We start from the raw sequence: 26330 nt of genomic DNA on the forward strand, positions 1-26330 counted from the left end.
CCGGGAGTCTACTTGAAGATACTGCCTCTGACTCTGTCCCTTCCTCTCTCCCCGCTTATACACATGCTCACACTCTCTTTCCCTCGGTTTCTCTAAAATAAATACATAAACCTTCAAAAATGTTAAAAATAAAGTTAATAGGTAGATATCTTAAAGAGGGAGCCAGCTTTTCCCCCTTCAACACTAAGAATAGAGTTGAACTTAACACTTGTTCCTTTCAGTTCCTGGGCTGAAACTGGACCTCCAGCATCTAGATGGAGAATAGGTGTGAGGGCCTCACAGCCTCCACTGTGGCCACGGGCATGCCGGAGACCACGGCTTGGCGGGTAGTAGCCCTGCCCGGGTTCACCATCAGAGGGGAGCAGCGCCCATCTGTTGTGCCTCCTGCTGCATCTAAGCAGTTGCAGGAGGAGCATATGTGCCTGGTACTAGACTGTGTAGGAGCTCCAGGATGCACCCAAAGCCCCAGTCAAGTAAAGACCTTATTTTCATTCTGTTGCCCCAGCAGTTCAAATCTGATGGTGGATCAGTAAAGAGTTTTTCTACACTAGGCAGGCAGGTAAATAGTTAACCTGGAAGATGAGTGGTCTTGTGTAAGGAAATAAATAATTGTTTGTTTTTTTATGGCAAGTCAGCCAAACAAGACAAATAATCTGGTAGCTTTTTTTTTTTTTTTTTGCGGGTCCCTATTGGGTTTCAGTCACTTTTGACCCTAGCAGGGCCTGAGTTTAGACCATCCCAGCCTTTGTTGCCCCAGCTGCTGCTTCTAAGCTTTCCCTCCTACCCTCAGGCCTAGCATTTTCTCTTTCCTATCACTTCTGTCTCTTCTTTGTTCGTCTTTCTTTCTCCATTCCTCTAAAGGTATGTGTGCTCCCAGGCTTGGTGCTCTTTTGACTTCTCTCCATATTCTTTCCTTTCTAACTTCATTTCCATAGTTGAACCTGTCTCTCCTCCTCCAAGTGTCCATCGTCCTGAGTCTTTGGATCGAATTTTGAACTGATTGGCTGGACATCAGCTTGAGAGTTGATATAGCACCGCCTCCCTTGTGCATTGCTCCCCTCATCTCCCCCCTGCTTTCTAACTCACTTGGCACACCCCCTAATTTTTCTGTGTCTCGTAATGGGGAGGGGACTCCATTCTTCCCAGTCCTGAAGCCCTGAGTAGTACCTCTAATACCTCTTTCTTTCCCATCACCACATCCAGTCAGTCATGGAGACTTCTATTTTCTCCCTGGGTAGAAATGGAAATCTAACGAATGTAACAGAGATGGGTACCTGGCAAAAATCCTAACCTCTCTCTCATGAGAAATTATGCCAAACAATGGCCTTTTTAGCCACTAGCTGGCCACTTCCCAATTGTTTTCTCCTGCAAATCACAGGGCCCCTGCTTTCCTCTTTTCCAAGTTATGCATGTTACCTTTTTCCCTCCGCCTTTGGTTTAAAGGTCCCTTATCTTATCAAATGGAGACTTGGCCCAATTGTCCTTAGAGGCTCCTTCCAACCCTAGGATTATACCACCAGAAATATTATGAACTAAAGAATTAAACGTATATAGATCCTAACATTAGGGAAAGGAAGGAGAGGGGAAGAAAGGGAGAGTCAGACACTGAGCAAGAACACGCATGGACACTCCTTGGTCAGGTGTATGCAAAATCATTGGTAAGGTGTGGGGGTCTTTGGAGTCCCATAGGAGCACACAGGCACATCTTGGGAAAATGAATTCACTTGGAACTTGGAAAATTAAAAAGAGAGGGATGGATGGTAGGAGGGTCTGAGGCCTTCATGGCATTGTCCACTTTTTGCTCCCACTGGACTCTGGCTTAGGCTCCACTGGAGGAGCCCATAGGAAAATACTATTATTCGGTCATGTAGGTCAACTCTGGCCCACTCTTGTCTGCCACAGATTATCCCTCTGGGCTACTTATGATGCGCCAGTGGTAATCATGGATGTGCACGTTTGGTGTCTTGCTGTCTACCACCCTGCACGCTTCCCTTTAACTCCTGTTGATAATCCATTTCCCGTAAGTCTAGGCAGTGCTTTACATTCCCATAACTTGTTGAAGCCAGTAACCTGTGAGCTTCCCAACCCACCTCTCTCTAGGTCTTTAAGTATAAGTCTGCGGCCAGAAAAAACCTCATATCACTAACCCTCATACAAATCCCCATATCACTAAGCTCATTATCACTGGACTACTCTTTGTAAATGAAAACTACAATAATGGGGTACCTGGGTGGCTCAGTCAGTTAAGTGTCTGCCTTCGGCTCAGGTCATGATCCCAGGGTCCTGATCTCAGCAAGGAGTCTGCTTCTCCCTCTCTCTGCCCCCTCCCCAGCTCATGCTCTCTATCTGTATCTCAAATAAATAAATAAAATGTTAAAAAAAGAAAACTGTAATAACAATGTTTGCAAACACAAAAAGACTTCCAAAAATTGGAGGGTTGTTTTGTTGTGTTTTGTTTTTAATGGTGGAACCCAGTTTCTTCATTAGAGTATGGAAGGGCTTGACCAAGATTCTTTCTCTAGGATTGTCCTGGGCTGACTCGCAGAAGTCAGGGATGGCAACAAGAGGGCAGATGCTGGCTGCTATGGCTGGAAAGCTAGAGGAAGCAGGATGGGCTTGAGGGTCATGAAGATGAGCATTTGGGTCGCTGAGACCTTCCTGACCCCAGCTCTACCTTGGCACACTTGCTACTTCCTTTGGCAGCATCCTGCATTCCCAGTAAGCTTGGGAGCTGGAGGCCATGCCAGCTCTTCTTACAGTCCAACTTCTTCATAAGATCCAGCTGCTTCCCTAATAGTGGCCAAACCCCAGGGCCACAGCTAAAATTTTGAGGATATAGGCAAACCTGTGAAAGGGACAGAAGCCACAGGACCCATGCTGCTTGAGAACCAGTCTCTGTCCTGAACTTCTTATTTTATTTTATTTTTTTAAAGATTTTCTTTTTAGGGGCACCTGGGTGGCTCAATCAGTTAAGTGTTGACCGAGTTCGGCTCAGGTCATGATCTCAGGATTGTGAGATCTTGCGCCATGTTGGGCTCCATGCGGAGCATGAAGCCTGCTTAAGATTCTCTCTCCCTCTCCCTTTCCCTCTATCTCCCTTTAAAAAAATAATAAAATAAAATATAAAATATTATATTTTTTTAAGTAATCTCTGCACCCAACGTGGTACTTGAACCCACAACCCCAAGATCAAGAGTCACACGCTCTACCAACTGAACCAGCCAGGTACCCCTGTCCCGAACTTCTACAGCCCTTCCGAGCTTGGTATAGGTCCCTTTGTTTGATGTCTTTCTTCCCCATAACTGAATTATTTTGTGTTTAGCTGCCATTATAAAGCCCTACTGGTTTTTAGTAATGCTTGGTATGCATACCGGGTAATGTTTGCTGAGCTCCTGGGATGCAGACTGGGTATGTACATGGCAATGTTTGCTGAGCTCCTGGGATAGATGCTAGGTAGCAGTGAGATGTGCAGTCTCAGAGGGAGACATCCTGGGTTAGATCCAAGCCCTGTTTCTTACCGCCTGTGTCAGTCTTAAGCAACTGTTTCACCTTGCTAAAATTTCATCTCTTCATTTATCAAATGAGGAGAATAATAATACACACCCCATAGGGTTGTTACCAGGACCGATCCATTTAAAGCACCCAGTGTATTCCTCTTTAAATGGTTAGCACTAATGTTCTTGTGCCAATAGGAAATACTCTTCTCCTCACCACCCATCTCCTCCACAATTTGCAGACATCAAATCAAGGCCCAAAAAAGTTAAATGGCAGAGCAAAGGTTGATATCTGGGAGGCCTCCTTCTTAGTTTAGTACCAGTTAATTTCCACTATTTCTAAGAATTGGGTTTTTTTTTCTTTCTTACCTTTTATGCCAAGTAAATACCCTTTCTGATGCTCTCCCTGGTTCATTTAGCTATCCTCAACTGAGATTAATTGAGCACCTACCTTGTGAGAGTATCGTGGGCAGCCATGGAGATCCAAGAATTGACAGTATCTGCCCTGTGGCACATGAGATATAGCGGTGGCACATACAAACAAGATGTTCATACCCACCTACAGTTAAGTCACAACCAGGGCTATGGGAGCCACGTGCAAGGTGCTGAGATCTTGTAGACAGGGGCCCTGATCTCATCTGGGGAGTCTGGAAAAGCATTCGTAAGAAAGTGATACTTGCACTGAGACCCTAAGGAGGGGAGGGGGTTCCAGGGTAAGGAGAGCATTCTAGAAGCAGGAGCAGCTCATGCAAAGCTGTGGACAAAGACCTGATCTAAGGAGTAGAAAGAAGGCTGGTGTGGTTGAAATAGACTGGAGGATGAGCAGAAGAAGATGAAGCCGGAGGCAAAGGCAGGATCCTGGACATGCAGGGCTGTGCAAAGAAATTCACAAGAAGTCTTTGAAAGAGGTTAGCCTAGGAAGTGAATTACAGAGTGTGCACCTTCAGAGATCCCCCAATCACTATGTGAAGGAAGGATGACATGGTTTGGAAGATGACAAGGGTGGGAAGGAGATATTGATGTATGGCCCAAGTGGGTAGCAGTAGAGATGGAGAGAAGTAAATGGGTTTGAGAGGTATTTAGGAAGCCGCCTTGACAGAACATATTGATTAATTGATTGATTTTTGGATGGCTGAGGGTGGGAAGCTGGTTTGCAATAAAAGATGATCAGTCGCGGGGATCCCTGGGTGGCTCAGAGGTTTAGCGCCTGCCTTTGGCAGGGGGCGTGATCCTGGAGTCCCGGGATCAAGTCCCGCGTCGGGCTCCCTGCATGGAGCCTGCTTCTCCCCCTCTGCCTGTATCTCTGCCTCTCTCTCTCTCTCTATGTCTATCATGAATAAATTTTTTTAAAAAAATTTAAAAGTAAAAAAAAAAGATGATCAGTCGCATTTAGGACATGATGAATTCAAGGCATCCCTGTGACATTCAAGTAGACGGTTGTGTATGTGCTCTGGAACTTGGAGGACAGGCCAGATGCTTCTTTGAGAACCAGCAGCCACTGATCCAGCTGAGAAAAGTCCCGCACAGTCTGGCCTGTTTTCTCTGACTCTGGGCTATGCCTGTTTGAAGATTGTGATGTTCTGTTTCTCTTTGGCCTTTCAGGATTCCAGCCAGGCAATTCCTCTGGTGGTAGAAAGCTGTATCCGGTTTATCAGCAGACACGGTAAGCAGGATTACAGCCTTGCCCATATTTGTGCAAAGTGGGGAAGAACTTCCAGGAATTCTTTGTAGAGTAAGAATAGTTTGACTTCTCATCCTGACATTCTCAGAAACGGAATAAAAGTCTAACTACATTCACGTAATGTTTGCTACCTCAGAATGGCCACACCTAGACATTGAGAAAAAGACATTGTATGTTTTGACTCAAAATGCCTCAGCCACTTACCACACTCCCTTTTCTAGCCTGAGAGTGGGTTTTGAATTACAGCCGTGATGTGAGTAAGTACAGCTGGTATGATGTGATGGTAGCTTCGCCATTACTCACCATCTTTGCACATGTCAGCATCTCCTGCCACAGTCTGAGTCCTTATGTCACGTGGCCCTCTGCATCGGACAGCTTTGAGAACTCCTTCCGTGATGTTGCACTGACTCCTAATACTATTCAGTGTTTGTTCTGGTGTGCTCTCACCTGGAGCTCAGTTAGTGATAGTTGGTCTTCAAGTTGTCACCACCATTTGAGAGTCTCCAGGGGCTGGTCCCTCCTCAGCCTAAGTCAGGTCACGCTATCTGCTGCCTGGATGAAACTGGGTCTCATAAACTCCATTCCTCACCAGTTCCCAGGCTGGTTGGACAGAATCTAGGGTGGAGATGAATGGCCGCACAAGCTTCTAAGTGTAAGATTGTTTAGGAAGCAAAGATATCTCTCAGCACCATGAAGATTTCTAGGAACTAGACATCAGAAATTGTTTTATGATGCTGTCTTATCTGATGATAGGAAAAAGGACAGAATGACCTTCTTGCAGCTTGAGAGGTATAGAGGTGATTGCTGGGCTCAATGCAGACATTTTCTCTCCCTTTCTCTTAGTTGGCTATAACATTGCTTGGGTTCATTTTTGGAATAGTAATTATTTTAACATACTTACAATTTATCCCATTCTAATCAGCTACAGTTTTTTCATTGTGTCTCTATTCACTTGAAGTAATAGCATTATAAATCACCAGTCAACAAAAATATTTATCAAGCCCCTGATCAGTGCTGGGACACTGTGTTTTCCTATTGTGAAATAGGAAAACAAAAACAGGGATAATATGCTATTCCTGTCTTTATTTGGTTTTATGATGCAGTTGGGAGAAAATAAATAAGCAATTGGAAAGCTAAATAAAAAGAGATAAGATATAGCCATTCAGAATTGCAGTATAAGAAATTTCAAAAGATAGTAGTGATTAATGATCAAGTAATTGGCAGAGATAAGTCCAAACTGAGTTCCGGGGAGGAAAAGTTATTTGTGTCTAAATGACAATAGGAAGAAGAGAGTCTGAACTCCTGTTCTTTCAGCCATGCATTCTCTTCGGTCATCCAAGAAATATACAGAGAGAGATAGACTGCTCATTGTGTGCCAAGAAAAAGTTCCCGCCTTCGTGAACCTTATATTTTACCAAAGGACAGATAAATAGATGATTGGCTGGTCAGGTAATAAATAAACACGATATTATACAGTGTGTCTGGTGATGGTGAGTGGAATGAAGAAAAGCCATACAAAGAGCTGGAGAATGAAGAGGGGACACTGTTCTAGGTGGGTGGCGTGGGGAAAGACCCTAAGGTCGCTTCAGAGGGTAACATTGGAAGCAGAGTCCTAAAAGGAAGTGAGGAAGTGATATCTGAGAAGAGTGTTTCAGAGAGAGGGCACATCAGACACAGAGATCCTTGGCATATGCAGGGCCTGGCATGCAGGAGACCCCGGGTGGCCAGAATGGGGACAGAGGAGAGGGAAGGGAGGCAGATCAAGCTGGAAGCCAGACTCTTAGGGCTTCCTCACCCAAGGGAGGTGTTTGGATTTTATTGAGTGAGGTAGGCAGCTACTGGAGAATTCAGAACAGAGAGAGCTCTTTACAAAGAGCTGCTGAATGGGGACAAGGCCATGGGAGGAAGGAGATAGCTGCAGCTGCCCAGGGAAGATGTGACCATGGTCAGGCCCAGAGTGGTAGCTGTGGAGGAGCCGAGGAGGGGACACTTCGGGATATTTTGGCTCAAATATCCCTATCACTGCCCCCGCACATGATCGGTGCACGTGGGGACATTTCTGTGGTGTGGCTCTGGGGAGATAGGTGTGTTCACAGGTTGCTGGTGGTATTTTGCAAACTGGCACAACCCTTTTGGAGAGGAATTTGATGATATCTGACAGAACTACATATCCATTTATCTTCTGATCCAGCGGTCCTTGTAGGAATTTAACCTGAAGGTTACACCTCCAACAATATAAAGATACATCTGTTATTTGTTGCAACATCATTTGTAAAAATATTAGGAACAATCTAAATACCCTCACACAGAAGAGTGGTTAGATCAACTATGGTATATCTGAATTCTAGGCAGTTAAAAAAAAAAAAAAAGAATGCACACAGTCTCCCTGAAAAGACATGGAGAGATTTCCAGACTATATTATCAAGCCAAAAAAAGCAAAGTGCAAAAGAGTATTTAGGGCATGCTACCTTTTATGTAGAAAGAAGAGGATATAAGAATGTACATGTCTTCTCACTTTGGCAGGAAGGATGAATCCATAAACTAATATTTATTTGATTGCTCATCCACAGGAGTCGGGTGCAAAGAGGGGGTAAAAAGGATGGGGAGTGGGAATGGGAGGGAAGTGACATTTCTCTGAACATTGCTTTTTGTGTAATTGTGACGTTCAGAACTGCATTAGTGTTTCCCATGTTTAAAAGATAAATAAAACAAGGATGTGGATAAAACCCCAAGTGAAATACAAACAGTAACAAATAAACCTAGCTGCAAAACAAATAACATAAGCACACTGAGGAGATGGAGAGAATAGGGGCAGCCTGGGTAGCTCAGCGGTTTAGTGCCACCTTCAGCCCAGGGCGTGATCCTGGAGACCTGGGATTGAGTCCCACGTCGGGCTCCCTGCATGGAGCCTGCTTCTCCCTCTGCCTGTGTCTCTGCCTCTCTGTCTTTCTCTGTGTCTCTCATGAATAAATAAATAAAAATCTTAAGAAAAAAAACACACACACAAAAGCTGCTGGAACATGTTCATCTTTAACTCTCTTCATGTTCCCTGGGCAATAGATGTTAGAGTTCCCATTGTGCAGATGAGAATGCTGAGGCTCAGCTGTAAATGGTGCATCAGGGTGATGCACGAAGGCTTAAAGGACAGGCATGCAGGGAATGACAGACTGAGTGACAGAATCGGAGGGGAGAACCCCACCTGGCTTATGCAGAAGGGAGCCAAGTAACATGAGCCGGTACTTTGTAGCAACCATTTCAAGAATTCTCTAGGAGAGCCCCTCTTAGCAACAGCCAGATCCAGTGCAGAGTGGAAGGTTTGTGCCATTTCCAAGTAAGTTACCCAAGAAGAGTGTTTTTCTACTTTTATGGTAGCATGCTCTAAGAGCAAATGAAAAAGGTCGCAATGTGTCAGGTTAGCCATGTGAGGCCTGCCCTGCCTTCTAATGAAAAGCCTACTGCTCTTCCCCTTTACTTCTGGAACCCAGCCATTTATCCGTGTCTCTACTCCCAGAGTCCTTAGATTAGATAGACACTCTTAAGGATTCTGTCTGTTGAGGAAGAATGCGTAGTGATCCTTCAAAAGCACAGGTTTTAAAGGGAAATGGGAACCAGGCCGAAGGATAAGTCTTAGTGTGTCTCAGGCCTGCCGCCTGACTTCCTGTTAACTGTCCTCTGATTTCTTCATGTTCTGGGCCCCTGGGCCAAGGTGGCTTCTCTTTTTTTCTTTTTTTAAGATTTTATGTATTCATGAGAGACACCGAGAGAGAGTCAGAGACATAGGCAGAGGGAGAAGTAGGCTCCCTGCAGGGAGCCCGATGTGGGACTCAATCCCGGGACTCCGGGATCACTACCTGAGCAGAAGGTGGACGTTCAACCACTAAGCCACCCAGGTGTCCAAGGTGGCTTTTCATTGATGGTCTAATCTACTGAAAAGGACCTAAGTGATCCTCTCTCAGCAAACGGTTGGCTTCATCTAGAGCACTGAGTAGCCTGGTCCCCAAGGGGACATTTCCTTCTCCTATACTGTGTTTTTGACAAGTCACAGGGTACGTGGCTGTTTCTGTCAGAACACTTGCTGTTCTACATTCTGTGTTTAAATTACGTTATTTGGCTGTTACATCCCATTGGTAACTAATATGGTATTATTACATTGGTACTAATGGGGTTTTAACATTGCCTGCCATTCTCTGAGGAATATTCTGGAGATTCCCTTAGAGGAGCAGACAACTTAAGTCCTATTACAAGCCAGGTAATTAAATTCCCCCTGCTTGCTTCTTAATATTACTTCAATTGGATTCAAGATTGTAGCCCTGGCCTGCATGATTTATTTACCTTTAAAGGTCTAACTGAAAAAAAAAAAAAAAAAAGGTCTAACTGAGAGAATCCAGTCACCCCTCACCGAGAGGATAGCCCAAGAACAGTAGGCAGTTCTATTTTGTTTTCTTAAAAAGAAATTTGTTTGAGATTTCCCTGATATGTCCAAGTTTTTGATGAATCATGCTGTTACAGAGGAAGTTGGACAAGATGCCCAAGATGGAGACACAGGGCTCCTGAGAAGGGCTGGCAAGCCTGATATGATTACAGATGCCAGTTCAGTCTGACCCCTGGGGCTAGCACTGGATCTCTTACCACCTCTGCAGCTACATGTGTGGGGCTGTGAGCCACATCTGTGTTCAGACTACCAAGCAGGTTCCTGCCCTCTCTGTCCTTTGCCTCTGGTGGGCCCCACCAGCCTGGTGTTGAGGAGTATGCAATTGCAGCTGGATGGCCTCCTGACTCTGGTTTTTATCACCTATATAACCTAAGGCTGCTCATCATTCATCACTTCCTTCATCTGGAAGATGGGCATGCTGGTGACCCTTACCTTAGTGGCTGTTGTAAGAACCAGCTGATTTATTTCTATGAAGGCATTTCTTAGCGGCAATCACTGCACATGCATTATTTTTTTATAATTGTTTCTAGACCAGATTTTCACACCCATCATCCTACCGCAACATCCATGCACGTTTGTCTTGGGAGTCAAGCACCAGCAGCTAGCACGGTGTCTAGCAGCACTGGCTATTGACTGTGATCACTTGCCTTTTCCTGTCCTCTCTCTTTCCTAAGTATTCAAAACGTCGTGCACTAGAAGAGCCAAATAGTATTTGAACAGCCAAAGCAAGCATTGTATCTCAGACCTTATGAAACTCCTCCAGTGGTGTCTAGTGGCCTGCTTGCCATCCCCCTAGTTCCCATTCCTGGCCCTGGGTGATAAGTGCCAGGGGTCACCTCACATCGCTTTGCAGATGGGAACAGAGAGGCAAAGGCAGGGGAAGGAAACTGCTTCTAAGTCTCCCTCAGAATCAGACATGGAGCCGGATATAGACATCTATCCCCTTAAATCTTTGACTCTGTGCTTTCTTTACGCCTTATATCTGTTCCGGTGACTTCTCCAGCATCCCTGCACATGCTTTCTTGTTTGGCCTGAAGAAGAGAGACGGTACTTAAATGCACACAAATGGAGGACATAGACATTCAGCTAAGCTTGGAGCTGTGCTTATGACTTTGTTTCTTCTCCTTGATCACTTTTCCCTGTCTTTCTAGGACTACAGCATGAAGGAATCTTCCGGGTGTCGGGATCCCAGGTGGAGGTGAATGACATCAAAAACGCCTTTGAGAGAGGTAAGGAAACAGGCTTAAAGATGAGACCAAATGTGTGCCAGCCTCCTGGGATATTGGCTTCATCCATCCTCCCCAGAGAAGTACCCAGAGGTTACCAAGCCACTTGTTCAGCCTGACACCTACTCTCTTGTAGACAGTCTTCCTCAAGATGTACAGGGAGGTGCCAGGGCACATCCCAGCCTCCTTCGTTAGCCCCATTCATCCTGCCTCTCTCCTGCGGATGATCTGTCGAAACCCAAGAAGTTAACTATGATATCTGGGCGGTTTATGGCTTCATCCAGAACCCTCGGTGGCAGTTAATATCAAGGCTAATGCGCCTGTTCATCGTAGCCCATTTATTATCTTGTGGGCTATTAAGGTAATGGGCAAGCTTTGGCAATTTCCGTCACTGTAATGGATATATATAGTTTCAATTTGAGGTTGGTCCTATCATTAAATCTAATTACATCTGATATGAAATTTTCCATAGGGAGCTCCACCGTGATTGTTCTCCTGTAAGTAGGTGTCCTTTGTTGCAAGCCAGGAGGGGTGAGAGCCAGTCAGAGGGACTAGCCTCCTTGGCCTCATTTTCCTTCCCTAGGGACTCAGTCCCAGCCTGGCTTCATAATTCTTGTGAGAGGGCCAGTTGCAGTGTCTTACCCCAACCCATAGGGAATGTCCCTGAGCTCGTCTGGCGGAAGTGAATTTATCCTAATGGACCCTTGTTGCCCTCCTCTAGCCTTGGGGCCCCTGAGCCTAAGCAATCTTTGCTTTAGTCTAGTCTCTGGTCTGCCCTACTCATGACCACCATGCTGGGCAGTGAACTGACAGACTCAGGAGGACTCAGCTCACTCCTGCCCTACCACTTGTGCTCCATCCTATGTGTTTTTATCTCCCTTGTTCTCTCTTTCCTTTTTGGGGGGCTGCTTATCCTCAGGAGAGGACCCCCTGGCTGGGGACCAGAATGACCATGACATGGACTCCATTGCTGGTGTCCTGAAGCTTTACTTCCGGGGGCTGGAACACCCTCTCTTCCCCAAGGACATCTTCCATGACCTCATGGCCTGCGTCAGTAAGTACATCCTGGCCTCAGACTGGCTTCTAAGCAAGAACACCTTGTCTCAACAGACAAGAAATTTCCATGGGGTCTTTTTATCTCCCATAAGCTTTTCAATAATGTGTTTTTTTTTTTTCTTTTTCATTTTCCTCAGTGAAGTTTCTCCTCCTTGTCTTCAGTCCTTTAGCCCCTGGTGGGGAGGGAGGGAGGATGACTTTTCAGTGAGAGGCTAGGACCACAAGACAGCTTTCTGATTTGCCTTAAACTCCTTGCTTTGCTGGGCTTTATTTTTCTTCAATAAAATATGTTTCTATTCATATATAAGGCACAGTCTTTTTCAGTTCTTGGAAGCTCACATATTAGTGCCTGTGCTTTTTATGATATAAAGGGGAGATATTTTTTGCTCATTGCTTTATTTTTTTATAATTAAGATTAGAATTGATTTTTCATAAGATTGATTGATTGATTTTAAATAGGGGGTACAGAGGGAGAGGGGGAGAGAATCTTAATTAAGCAGGCTCCATACCCAGCATGGAGCGCAATGCGGGGCTGGATCCCATGACCCTGAGGTCATGCCCTGAGCCAAAATCAAGAGTCAGACACTGAACCAAGTGAGTCCCTCAGGTGCCCCTGCTTGTTGCTTTAAACATGGTGTGGCTTACCTTCTAGATGTGTCAATATGGGTTCTTTTAGGAAGAAAAGCCCTCTGCACATTTAAATATAACAATATGATGTTTTCCTAGAAAGAGATAGTCTCTACTTTATCCTTTTCATAGGTTCCTGCCTCTTACTCTCAAATTTGGGGCTTGAAAAGCTAAGGCCATTTAGTTTAGCTCATTATCCTGAAACACCTTCTCTTTTGTTTTCTATGGAAATGTAGATTAATACCAGGTCATCCTGGGAATAGCCCCAATGGAACGGTGGCTCCAGAGGCTGGAGAAGGCAGTGCTGGTCGCTGGGGCTACCAAGAAAGTTCAAGAAACCTTGGCTGCCCAGTTTTCTCCTTGAGACAGCCTCCTCACCCACTGCTTTCCACTTCTTTTTCATAGAACGGCACTCATAGAATATGACAGTGTCCACATGGCACACTGTAGTAGGGAGGCTGGCCACGATGGAGGCCACCAGCCTTACCTGTAATTGATCTGTCCAAAGCACAAGGGACAGGAATCCTTGGGTCTCCTCCCCAGATATTACGACTTATGCAAGGATCTGCCATCTCTTGCCTCTGGCCACGTTCTGCTCAACCCCACTGCAGATAAGAGAGGCAGAAGATAAGCCAGACCTGTCCAGAGGATGAGGTGATGCATGTGTAGAGCGAGCAGGACAGGACCCACACCGCCTGTCTCCCACCCCACATGTAGATCCTCCAAAGCTGGATGTTGAGCTGTCTGCCGTAGCAGGTTTTTGGAGGTTGTTTTAATAAGAGAGTGGCAGGTGCTTGGAGAGCATCTCCAACCCTTTCTGAACCCAAAGAGCATATTCCTTAAGTCTTGCATCACTAAGCACCTGGAGCCCAGCATGTGCCCTATGGCAGCAGTCCTGCCCCAAGGAGCCACCGAGATGGATCTTCTTGCATAGTGCACCCGTGCTGTGTGGACTTGACCCGGCCGCTGTCTGTGTAGCACCTGCTGGTAGGAAGGGTCTCCTGACCATTACTCCTGCGGATCTCAGTTGTGGTGAAGGATAACGCTTGGCTTTCTTCTTTCAGCAATGGACAACCTGCAGGAGAGAGCTCTGCACATCCGGAAAGTCCTCCTGGTCCTGCCCAAAACCACTCTGATTATCATGAGATACCTCTTTGCCTTCCTCCATCAGTGAGTAGACTTCCCAGTGAGCAATTGGACCAGGTGTTGGCTTCAGCCCTTGGGCACCTACATATAGAGCTATGTCAGTTCATCCAGCCCAGTAGATATTTGTGGAGCACCGACAGGGTGCTGGGCACAACTGTAGGCTGTAAGAATAGATGAAAAATTAGAGACAAGAGCCCTATACCATTTAACTCACATTCCAGGGTAGAGACAGACAGATAACAGATATGTCAGATGGGAATAAGTGCTTAGATTAAAAAAAAAAAAAAGAAGAAGAAGAAGAAGCGTAAGTTAAGAAGTAGAGTGCTGAATGGGATCTGAATGGGGGCAGGAATGAAAGAGGGAGAGCCGCTATAGAAAGCTGCTCAGTAAAGGCCTCTCTGAGGAGACCGTGTGAGGGCAGCAGCCTAAATAGAGTGATGTTCACAAGGGATGTTCAAGGCTATCAGGCCCTGAGAGTCATGGTCATAATGGATCTGGATTTGGGAAGCCACTGGAAGCTTTTAAGCAAAAGAGTGATAAGATCTGATCTCTCTATTTTTTAAGCCCACTGACAGCTTTGAGTAGTTACCATCGAGTCTGTGAAGAGAAGCAGGGACACCTAGGCAGAGGTTAATATGAGGTCTCAGCCATGGGCACTAGGGGCTCAGACAGGGTGGTGGGTGTGGGTCATGAGGGAGGGTGACTCACCCACCTCAGTGGGACCGGGTTGGGATTCCATTTCAAGCATAGTGTTAGCGTTGACAGGACTTCCTAATGGGGACGATGTAGAGTGTGAGGAAAGAGAGAAGTTCTGAATGTTTGGCATGAGCAACAAGGAACTAGTGACTCCATTGTGGAGTTGAGGAAGACAAGGTATGGAAGATAGAATTGAGACACCAACTCAGCCATGTCCATTTGAGATGCCTGTTAGGCCTCCAAGGGGAGGTTCTGTGTGGGCAGTGGGACATAGGAGCCTGATACTCGGGAGAAACCCAGAGTAGAGATATGAGTCTGGAGTCACCATGTCCTGATATTTTAGCTGGTTACCTAGAGAGTGAAGGTAGCTAGAGAAGAGGTCTGAGGGCCAAAGGGGCCCTGTGCTTGAGTGGAGCATGGCTTCCCATCCGAGCAGTGTGTTCTTGCCTAGGGCAGGCGCTGGGTCCCCATAGGCTAGCAGAGGCAACAAGCAAGGACTTGTGGAGCTTGCCCCATGGGCACCTCTGTCTTCACGTTGCTTTCCCTGCTGAGGCTCCCTCAACAACTGAGAGCAACGTGAGGGCCAGCTGAGGCCCATAGATGTGTTTCCTTTCAGTCTGCTGTGGCTTGAAAACATTAAAACATTTAAATGTGAGAGGATTTTACTTAAAAAGATGTAGATTTTCAGCTCCTCTCGAAAACACTATCAGGTCTGGCAGTGATGGGCATGCATTCAGCAAGATGGTGGTTCCCTGTGGAGGAAGGACTGCTGCCAGATGAGGCGGGCCCTCCCAGATACTCCCTATACCAAGGCTGAGTTTAGCTGCCGTTGATCATCACTCTTGCTTCCTGGGTTTTCCTCTAGTAGAGAAACATTTTGCTAGCTCAATGATTCTATCAAAAGAGAAAATAGAGACCCTAGCTAACACAAATTTCTTTGTCTTCTTAGTCAGTTTGGTCTTTACTTCACAGGAAAACAGATTTAGTGGCCATCTCGTGAGCTTCAGCTTGCTTATGAGTTCATGGTCAGCCTGGCCCTCTAGGCACCTAGGTTAGCAGCCCCTCTGGAGACCTTGCTGGGGCACCCACGCCATCCTTCAGCCTTGCTGCTCACCATGCAGAGCAACAGAGTGTCCTGGCTCTGCAGCCTGCCTCCTCCTCATGGCTGTGTCTGCTCCTTCCATCAGCCAAGCCCTGACTGAGCACCACAACTTTGCCTGAGTTCAGAACCCCTCGTGACTCACATAGGGTGTTCATATGCTATGCATTTGGGGCTGATAAAAATGGAAATTCTGCAATGACTCTGGACCTGTTCAGCCCCTTGGGGCCACCAGTCCTTGTCTTCCCTCACTGATAAGACACCTGCCCTCAAAGGAAGCCTGGTCTGCTCCCCCAGGCCAAGAGCATGACGGTGGTGGATAAAAAGGTGGGGGAGCAGGCTGGTCCTGGGCATGGGCCTGTTTATAAGCACAGTGGCCTCATTCTTTGCATTGTCTTCCTACATTGTCTTCCTGCTAAGTGAAGGTGGCGGGGAACTCGTGGGAGAGGAGGAACAATAGAGTGAGCATCATGCAGAGCTGGAGATGGTGGCCACTATTATAAGAAATGTGGGAATTATGCCAATCCAACAATTACTTTTGTTTTGTTTTGCTTTTTCGTCTGGTTAAAAAATGATATATATGCTCATCAAAGTATTTTGGGGGAAAATGCAGCCTTAAGAACTGCGGTGTCTCCTAAAACAATAAATGGAATTGAGGACACCGGTGATAGAGAATACCACATCTGTGGGAAGATGACTGGTCCTAAGTGTACACTTACCAACAGATGTGGCAACAGTTGACAGTTAGCTCCTGAGAGAGACTCTGCTGGGCCCAGATTTCAGGACTGCTCTCCTTTGTTGTGTCCTGGGGGGTGTATACTTTATTTCTGGCTATGGTCTTTCTCTTGGGTTGTACACATCCTTAATCTCAAGGAGCCAAAAAACTAATATGTATATAAATGTATGTGGAACTCCTTACACAGACCTGGTTCTATATATACACACATATATGTGTGTGTGTGTATATATATATAGATAGATAGATATAGATATATCTAGAGTCCTCTAGAGTGCTCGGTCCACAGCATGAACCCCGGGTATGTGCCCATCCAGCGGGCCTTGTTAGTTATTAATATCCTTTCTAGCATCTGCATTAACTACCTATTTCTGTGTAACAAATTATCCTAAAGTTTAGCAACTTAAAACAAAAAGCAGAGATCCCTGGGTGGCTCAGTGGTTTAGCGCCTGCCTTTGGCCTGGGGTGTGATCCTGGAGTCCCCAGATTGAGTCCCACGTCGGGCTCCTGGCATGGAGCCTGCTTCTCCCTCTGCCTGTGTCTCTGCCCCTCTCTCTCTCTGTCTGTCATGAATAAATAAATAAAATCTTTAAAAAAAAAAAAAAAAAAGCCATTAAGGATCACCTGGGTGGCTCAGTTGGTTAAGTGTCTGCCTTCAGGTTGGGTCATGACTTCAGGGCCCTAGGATGGAGCCCTGAGTCAGGCTCCATGCTCAGCAGGGTGTCTGCTTCTCCCTCTCTCTACTCACATTCTCTCTCTCTGTCTCTCTCAAATAAATAAATGAAATCTTTAGAAAAACAAACAAACCCCAAAAGCATGAATTATTATATCACAGTTTCTGTGGGTCAGGAATGAACAGTGTAGGTGCAGTACAGCAGGGGGCTCTCTGGCTCTAACTATCTTGGGGTGGCAGTGAGGGTGTTAGGGGCAGTGCTGTAGTCAGCCCTAATGAGGAGGATCTGCTTTCCAAGCTCACTTTGTGGTATTGGCAGGAATCGGTTCCTTGCAGGTTGCTGGACTAAGGATCTTCCTAGCTGGCCGACTGTTGGCCAGAGGCCTTCGTCAGGTCTTCACCATGTGGGCCTCATCGTAGAGCTGCTCACAACATGGCAGCCAGCTTCCCTCCTAGCCCATGAGTGAGAACACCCAAGAGAGTCCTTGATAACCTAGTCTCAGAAGTGACATCCCATGCCAACTGCCATTTTCCATTTACTATAAGTGAGTCCCTGAATCAAGTCTGCACTCAAAGGGAGAACGTTACACCAGGTGTGAATACCAGGAGGCAGGGGCTGTGGGGTTCATTTCAGAGGCTGCCTACCACAGCCTGTGTGCTACCCAGTGAGTGTTTGCCCCCCAACAAAGCGTCGGTAGCTCCCCTGTCCATGGCTGACTCTGCTGCTTGCCTTTTAAAACCTGCTTTCTCCACATATCAAACAATATTGTCTTCTAGGCTCTTGATCATCAAGTGAGGTCCACAGAGCAGCTTCATCAGCATCATTTGGGAGATTGTTTGAAGTACGGAATCTCAGCCCCTCCTCCCCCAAAGACCTAAGAATCAGACTCTATATCTTAACAAGGTCCCCTGACGAGTCTCATGCATATGAAAGTTTGAGAAGCATTGCTCTAAAAAAAAAATAAAAAGAGGGGATCCCTGGGTGGCTCAGTAGTTTAGCACCTGCCTTCGGCTCAGGGTGTGATCCTAGAGCCCCCGATCAAGTCCCGCTTCGGGCTCCCTGCGTGGAGCCTGCTCCTCCCTCTGCCTGGGTCTCTGCTTCTCTCTTTCTGTCTCTCATGAATGAATAAATAAATAAAATCTTTAAAAAAAAATAAAAAGAGAGAAGCATGCTCTAGGTCCTCAAACACTGCACGAAGGCGTGAATCAGGGCTGCTTTTTTTCTGTGATTGAGGTGCCCCCAGTGGCTCTACAAAAGTGGAGTCATCCTCGAAATCTCAACAATCTCCAGGGGCCTCCTAGTTTGGAAAGCTCTGTCTGGAGCTTCTTCTGACTTCACGAGGGGTGTTTTGGCTTCCCCATGCAGATGGACAAGTAGAGTTGTGGTTGGGTTGACTTGGAGATCCAGAACTGCTCATATACTTATTTATGCACTTATGCAAATGTTTTATGAAGCATTTTCTGTGTGCCAGGCCCTGTTTTAGGAGCTGGCCATCTCAGAGTACACCAAGCAGTCCAGGTATCTCATGGTGTCCCTTTAGAGTTTATGTTCTATACGAAGGAGACAGATCAAACTAATAAGTACACATACCCTGTATCAGAGAAAAAGCACTCTAGGGAAAGACAAAGCAGGCCAGGGAACCATAGAGTGCCGGGGATCAGGGTGAGAGTTCGCTTTTCCTGCAGAAAGCCTAATATGGAACTTGATTCCAGGGCCCTGGGATCATGACCCAAGCCAAAGGCAGACGCTCAACCACTGAGCCACCCAGGTGCCCTGAGAGCTCACCCTTTAATATATGGCAGTCAGCAGACACCTCACTGAGCAGGTGACAGCAGGCCTTAAAGTAGGAGGAAAACCTGGAGAGGATGGTGCCTCAGAAGCCATGTAGAGAAATGTTGGGAGGAGGTCATGAAATCAGAGTTAAAGGTGATGACAGGTCAGCTAAGAAAAGGGCTAAGTATTGTGTTCACAACAGGGAAAATACCAGTGACCCTGAGGAGTATTGTCCTGATGGGGTAGAAGGGGCCAGACCCTGATGCTGTAGGTTTAGGAGAGAAGGGGTACCACCAAGGGGTGAACAGAATGTGGGGGTCCATGCAGTGGGATGTGTTCAGTCGTAAGCAGTAATGGGGTGCAGAGGCATACTGCAACATGGATGCACCTTGCAGACATCCTGCTGAGGAAAGGAGCCAGTCCCAGAAGCCCACATGGTTGTGAGTCCGTTTATCCACAGTGTCCGGAGTGGACAAATTAGTGGTGATGGGAGATTGGCAAAGCCAGGGCTGGAGGCCGGGGAGCATGGGGGCTGGCTGCTAATGGATCTGGAGTTTCCTTTCGGGTGGTGAGAGTGCCCTGGAACTAGGCAATGGTGATGGTTGCACAATGTTGTGAATATGCTAAATGGCACTGAATTGTACACTTTAAAATGGTGAAAATGGTCAGTTTTACAGTATATATATTTTACCACAATAAAGAGGGGGAGGGGGCAAGAGAGAAATTGTATTAGTCTGTTCTGGCTGCCATAGCAAAATACCACAGACCAGGTGACTTCAACAACAGAAATTCATTTTCTCACGGTTCGAGAGTCTAAAAGGCCAAGATCAAGGTGCCAGCAGGGCTGGTTTCTGGTGGGGAGTCCTTCCTTGGCTCGTGGATGGCCATCTTCACTCTGCGTCCTCCTGTGGCTTTCCTCTGTGCACACACAGGGAGAGCTCTGGGGTCTCTTCCTCTTCCTATAAGGACAGTAGTCCTATTGGGTTAGGCCCCCACCCTTATGACCTCATTTAACCTTAAGTATCTATCTCCTTAAAGGTCCTTTCTCCAAATACAGTCCCACAGGAGTTGGGGGGAAGAGTTTCAACATAGGAATTTGGGGCGGAAGGGGCACAATTCAGTCCATAACAGAGGGGTGGAGATGAATCAGAGAATTAGACAACAGGTATGGACAACTCCCAGATAGTCTCATCATGAAGAGAAAGAGAGAAATGGGACAGTATTTTGACATGGATGTGAGGTTGAGGGTATTTTTTTCAGGTGGCCAGTATTACTGCATGTCGGTATGCGGGTGGGGATGACCCAGTGGAGAGGAAAAGCTAGTGATGCAAGGGAAATTGCTGGACTAATATTCTGGCTGGAGAAAGAGGATGGAGTTCACTGCAGGGAAAGGAAGGCAGAACACGAGGGCGCAGAGGCAAGTCCTGTGATAGATGCGGGGAGCACGAGGATGCTGACACGCGGCCTTAGAGGTAAGGGGAATGACAGGACGCCTTTGAAGGACCATCAGAAAAAATCAGCCAGAATTACGTTTGACTTCTTATCTCTTAGAGAGCTTTTGGGAAAGTTGGGGAAGCCCGTTAAGTCATGGATTTATACAGGGACATCTGTAGTGTCTCCTATTGGAAAAGCTTTTGAAGGCCTGATGGATTCTCAGCCCCACGATTTGCCTGGGGCCACGGTGAATAAGACAATTTCTCTTCATCCCTTTCAGACCTAAAATCAACCCTGATGCATTCATTTCTTATCCAAAGTCTGTTGATTGTTGCCAAATCAAACCCCTGGGGCCTCTGAAGCTGAAGGTTTTTAAGTGAAATGTCATGTATTTAAAACAGTCTGTCCAAAGCTTAGCGTTCTCCCTGAGGATTTAAAGTTTCGATTTGGGGATCTAGAGTCCTGGGCTTGATGATGTCTGTCAGAAGAAAGTGGCTGGACTTCTATAAATCAATTGCTGGCAAAAAAAAAATAAAAATAAAAAATAAAAAATAAAAAAATAAAATAAAATAAAATAAATCAATTGCTGGCAAATGTTGGCAGCCCTGCTTCCCATCCCCTGACTAGAATTGAGGGTCCTTTATCAAGAAGCAAATCAGATATTATAATTACAGAAAATATGGATTGAGCACCACCTCCACCTATGTGCCAGGCACAGTGCTCAGAGCTTTGCATATAATACCTCATTTAAGCTTTACAGCAGCCCCACAAAGGAGGTACTAAATAAATCTCTTACAAGGAAGAGATTTAGAAACTAGAATACTATCCTGGAACTGGTACGTTATGGGGCCAGGATTCAAAACCAGGTCTAATTGACTCTCAAATTCTTGGAATGCTTTGTTTTTCTTTTTTAATTTAATCGAAGAGACAAATGCACGTCATTAAAAGGTAAAAAGTCCGGAAGAGTGCATGATAAAAAAGCAAGTTTCCCACACCAATCCTGATTTTCTCATTCCTCCCCAAACCTGTGTTCCCAATCACTATACTGAACTTCGTTAAGATACACAAAAGATGAGTTTGACTCAATTAGAAGAATTCACTAATATTATAGATAGAAGCTATAGAAATATAGTACAATTCTTAGAAGAGATGACATTGTACAAGTCGACACCAAAACAATTTTAAAGAGGGACCTGTTACCAGTGTTACCTGTTTTGGTTATTTCTTTAAAAATAAAAATCCAAAATTTGAGTTCTTATACTGGATACAGAATTCGGGGCCTTCATGGATTATTAGCACCATTATATTGTATATAAAATGATATGTATCTGAATGTGTACTTGTATGAATTTTTCTGGGAGAGAATCTCTAGTTTTTGTCCAATTCTTGAAGGAGGCCGTGACCCCTAAATAGTTCAGAACCACGGCTTTAATCCCTCAACCTAGATGTTCCCATTGTAGATTGGAAGAGAGAGAAGAATGCCGGTTTATATTTCAGTGGGAGTAAGAAATGGCACTGGTTCATGAGACCCCAGTCCATGAAGATGTGGCCTCCTCAAGCCCCTGGTCATTGCAGCCACCTATGAATCAGACAGCCCTTCCCTTAGGAAGCTTGTCAGAGTTGCCCATCTTTCATGGGCCTTTGACTGGGACTCTCAGAACTATATTTTGTTTCCCTCTGACTGCCAGTCTTCCTAGAAATGCCTGGTTTTCTTCCATGCTCCCAAATATTGTTGGATCGCGCCAAAGAACCAGAACCATCCTCCTCCTTATCCCTGCTGGGGTTACCACAATAATTATCTCTCCCGTCTCCAATGTTTGCTTGACCAAGAAGTAGACTTGGAAACTTCTCCCAGTCTTTTCTAAATCTCGGCTCTCTTTTAACTCAGGAGCCAGTTTATAAACTTAAGGTTTGTAAAATTCAAACTTTAAGACCCTCTGTGAAGCAGTCCAACCACTAAGATCCATAGCCTCACCCCTCACTGGCCTCCTTGCATTTGACTAGGTCCTTGAGAAGAATGATTCTCAACCATGACAGTTTTCTCCCTGTGACAGCTGTTCACATCCATGGTACTGCTTCTCCAATGTGGACAGGGGACATACGCGAATCTGAGTAGAGGAGAGAACCATTGGGTTAGAGAGAGCCCAGCTTGGTCATTTGAGTCTGGGTGTGGAATACACTAGAAATGAACTCTGTCCAGTTCTGAAGAATACCCACTCTGATGAAGACAGCTGGGTCTCAGGCCTCTAGTTCAGCATCAGAGGGCTTTGGTTTCTCCTCAGATCTGTCTGAATCAGGTGCTGGGAACCTCTTGCTAATGCTCATGAGGGAGGCAGAACGCCTTAGGAGAGCTCACCGCTCTGCAGCCTAGGGCTGGGGTCTGGGGGCAGACATCCAGGGCTGGCCGAGCCTTCAGCCCCAACAAACAGACTGGTGGGGGCTAATGAGGCCTAGTGGCTCACTGAAGGCTGGGGTCCTTGACCAAGGTTGGGGGTGTGGCCAGAGCAGCTGCTGGCTGAAAGTGGGGAGTTCCCAGGATAAATATCCAATAACAAAGTCAGATTGCATCCAGAGGAAACCTGTGCAGAAACTGAGCAGCATGCTGACCTTTTCCTGAATAAATCTTGATTGTAATAATAGAGGATTTTATGAAAATGAAAAACAATTACATTAGCTGTTCCAGAAAGAAATTCACTTGCTTGATGGACTGCAAAAGCTAATTGGTTGGCAATTTTTTTTAATAAGTCTAGAGCTTAGAATGGAATATCCCTAGTAATTTGATTATTTTGCTCTGCAAGAAGGTGCACAATGCACAATGCCTGTGTCTTCTGACCATATTATTATGAGGGCAGCCTGAGGGTGTCCATCTGCTCTGGCAGCTTAGTGGGTTGGTGTGTGGGAGCCGTCTCAGCCCTCAAAGTAATGTGTTCTCAAGTCAGGGGAGATCTGGCGGAGAAGGTATGGAGCAGGGCTGACCATGAGGTGGCAAGTAGAATTCGAATGCGGAGCTGACAAGAGAGAGGTTGCTCCTGAGTGACCAACCTGGTGGTCATTCTCTTCTCCCCCCAGACTTTCTAGAAGGGCTCTGAGGCCCAGAAAAGCAGGTGGCAGTTTGTGGAACTTGTGCTCTTGTTCTTGGCAGTGCCTCCCATGATTGTGTTTTCTGGGCATTCATGCGAGTGCTCTCCAGCTTGCCCTCTTCCCTTCTCATCCAGTTTATCACAGTTCAGTGAAGAGAACATGATGGACCCCTACAACCTCGCCATCTGCTTCGGGCCCTCACTGATGTCGGTGCCTGAGGGCCACGACCAGGTGTCCTGCCAAGCCCACGTGAACGAGCTGATCAAAACCACCATCATCCAGCATGAGAACATCTTCCCAACCCCCAGGGAGCTGGAGGGCCCCATCTACAGCAGAGGAGGAAGCACAGAGGACTACTGGTAGGGGGCTCTGGGCTGGAGAGGGGGAGGGCATCCCCAGTACACACCGGTGTGGCGGCCAGATGGCCAAGCGAGACCCGAGGGAAACACCCAGATCCTCTCAGCCTCCCATTCCCAGGCAATGCAAGCTGCCAGGATCTGGGGGTGGTGCTGGCAATACCCCCACCTCGGCCTGACCTACAGAGTGCCACTTTGTGCCACCTCCCTGGGGTTTTTTTTATGAGTTTTTAGTGGTGAGGAACATTCTGGAAAATAATAACAATAATAGGAGTATTAATAATCTCCAGGAAAGGAAAAGGTAGAAAGTTGTATTTAGAACAGCCGTTTGTCAGTGAACAGTGTCTGTCAGGCTCCTGCTCTGTGGTGTGCCCTGTAAGAGACACAAGCCTGGATCCCAGAAATAAGAATTTCTTTCCTCTTGTGAAGAGTGTAGACATGAGGCATAATTTCCTCAGTGTGGGTTTGTACACTGATAATTGAGAGTGATCACAGAGATTTGTGAAGAAAAAAGGGGGTAAGCTCCGTTTTCGGCGGGGTAGGCATACTTCCATCCTAAAGCGAGTTGCAGTCCTACCGGGCAAGGTCTTTCGTGACCTAGCCTGGGAACAGAAGTATAAAAGGAATCCCTAGGGCACATCTTTACTAGACCCTCTGTTGGACAGTTGACAAATGACTATTTCCATGTTGCAGGTGCAGTCACTGTAACCTAGAGAGGCCGGTGACGATCCTAGGCCATCATAGTGGTGGGGATTCCAACCCCAAAGGGTCTTAGTACAGGACACCATCCAGGACCCCTCACGACACCCCAGGGTACCGCTTACAGTGTCATCTTCCCGTCAAACACTACCTCTCTCTTTTACCCCCTAATGTCCCTTACCTCCTCCACCCCCACCCCACATGCCTGTTAGCCCATCTTCCCCCTCGAGTGGTGCTTCAGCCTGGGCTGAAAACCTCAGCCAGCCCAAATCAGATTCCATCTGAACTCAACATCTGGAACCAGTTCAGCAGCCCCATTGCTATCCACTAGGGTAGGGGAGGACAGCAGAGGTATCTACTTAATTAGAGGCCAGTGAGTCCACGCCTCTCCCTGATGGCCACAGAAGGAACCTCTTGCCTGAGGAGTGGAGACTGTGATATTTGTGTGTCTGTGCATATAAAACTACCACGGACACCCCTGGGTTGGGTCTTGACCGCTGTCCTGCGGATCCCAGAGGCTGGAGAAACTTATGCTTGCCCCTCGGAGAGAAAGCTTTTTGTCACTGCCAGATGGTTGGTGGGGACGGGGGAGGTTGTTCAGGTCTCAGCCTGCGAGCTGAGGAGCTCCAGGGAGCTGTCCTTGTGCACATGACCGGGAGAGTTGGTTTCTCTCTCGCTTGTGGGTTAAGAAGCTGTGCACTAGGGTTCCCAGTGCCTGCTTTATGTTCCTTCCAAAGCGTTTCCTCACTTCTCAGACATCTCTGAACCGATCCCAGGACACAGAGCCCCCCACGGCCCTGGTCCCCCAGAGTCGTTGTCGGGGTGGCTGGCAGGGGCAGAGACGGGGGCACCTTCTGCCAATTCTTGCCAAAGCATCTCCACCCCTGCTGCTGTTTGTTCTGCATCCGAAATTTATTAGCAGCCTCAGGAAAAACCACAAGATTAGTCAGGGAATGTTACTACCACAGACTGGGTGGGAAGCCAGAAGCACCCAGGGATCAAGAGTAGGTGACCTTGGGTAAGAAGGACCATCTGACTGCTGGACTCATACCCACACTGAAGGCTCCCAGCCTCTCTTCTTCGGGAAGAGAAGTGCCAGTGAAGCAGGAGATAAGATAGATGAAGGAGCAGGGGAGGGGGTGGCACAGGGGATGCTAGAGCCTGAGAATCCTGGAGGATGGCTAGGAAGAGGGAGCTCCTAGCTGCTTGGCCTCCCTGCCGCTGTGGAGAAGAGAGGCCCATCCCACTTCACCATGCTTCCCAAGCCCTGATGCAAAAATTCAGTTTCCAAGGGCTGCCTGCTGTTGGGCCGGTTGGGCTTCCTCAGACCGCAGGCATCGATGGGCTGAGGTGTTGCTGAGGTGTGCCTGCGGGACAGCCTAGGAGCCTATCACTAGAATTGGCCTTAGAGAAGCATCATTTTGCCTTTAGGTTAGAGCAGGAGCATTCCAAGTGGGGTCCTTGGACCAACAGCACCTACGTAACACAGGACTGGCTAGGAACACATACACTCTAGCTCCGCCCAGCCCTTGAGAATTAGAAAGTCTAGGGGTGAGGCAGCCCACTTTTAACAAGCCATCCAGGACTCCCTGAAGTTTGAAAATTGTTGCCTCGGTGGATGGCCACGTAAGTAAACTTGGAACTCTGGAGGGAACTGAGGTTCCGCCTTGTCACCCCACCCTTAGGGCCCCAAGGGGCTCTAAAAGGTCATGAAACTCCGCAGAGGGCTTTTCGGCACAGTAAACAGTGAAAAAATGTGCCCATGTTTTTTGATAAGGAGGAATCCGTGTTGATGTGCTCCCAGGATATTCTCTGGAGTCTGGAGAAGCTCCTTGGAACTGACTTCTGAACTGGTCCCCTGGTCTTTGAGGAGATTTTCAGAGTGAAAGACCCATCCCCAGGGGAGGGAGAGGCTATAGGCTCAAAGGTAGGAACCATGAGGCCAGGTGGTGGATGGAGGAGGTGATAATGCTTCCGTAGAATTGCCTGGAAAAGCTCCCTTGTTTTTGTCTGTTTCTCAGGAAGTCAGAACTTCCTGGTGTCCATCTCCATCCACTCTCATGTCCACAAGCCAGGAGACCAGGAGTAGAAATGTCTTTCCTAGTAACTTCCCTGGCCAT

At 46.9% G+C, this 26330-nt stretch overlaps 1 protein-coding gene across 11 annotated transcripts in view; it reads left to right on the plus strand.

Annotated features, from left to right (window-relative positions):
- SRGAP2 (SLIT-ROBO Rho GTPase activating protein 2) overlaps window positions 1–26330 on the plus strand; it is a 235414-nt gene that overhangs the window by 194594 nt on the left and 14490 nt on the right. For 10 of the 11 annotated variants that reach the window (XM_038586064.1, XM_038586065.1, XM_038586066.1 and 7 more), the window contains exons 14-18: window positions 5097–5157; window positions 10759–10836; window positions 11753–11887; window positions 13581–13686; window positions 23290–23514. In XM_038586064.1, coding sequence (XP_038441992.1) covers window positions 5097–5157; window positions 10759–10836; window positions 11753–11887; window positions 13581–13686; window positions 23290–23514 — 605 coding nt within the window. Of the gene's footprint in view, window positions 1–5096; window positions 5158–10758; window positions 10837–10969; window positions 11169–11752; window positions 11888–13580; window positions 13687–23289; window positions 23515–26330 lie in introns of those variants that run through there. The other variant, XM_038586074.1, reaches the window with a different exon arrangement.

The sequence above is a fragment of the Canis lupus genome, chromosome 38 (assembly GCF_011100685.1).
Source record: "Canis lupus familiaris isolate Mischka breed German Shepherd chromosome 38, alternate assembly UU_Cfam_GSD_1.0, whole genome shotgun sequence".
NCBI classification, from domain to species: domain Eukaryota; kingdom Metazoa; phylum Chordata; class Mammalia; order Carnivora; family Canidae; genus Canis; species Canis lupus.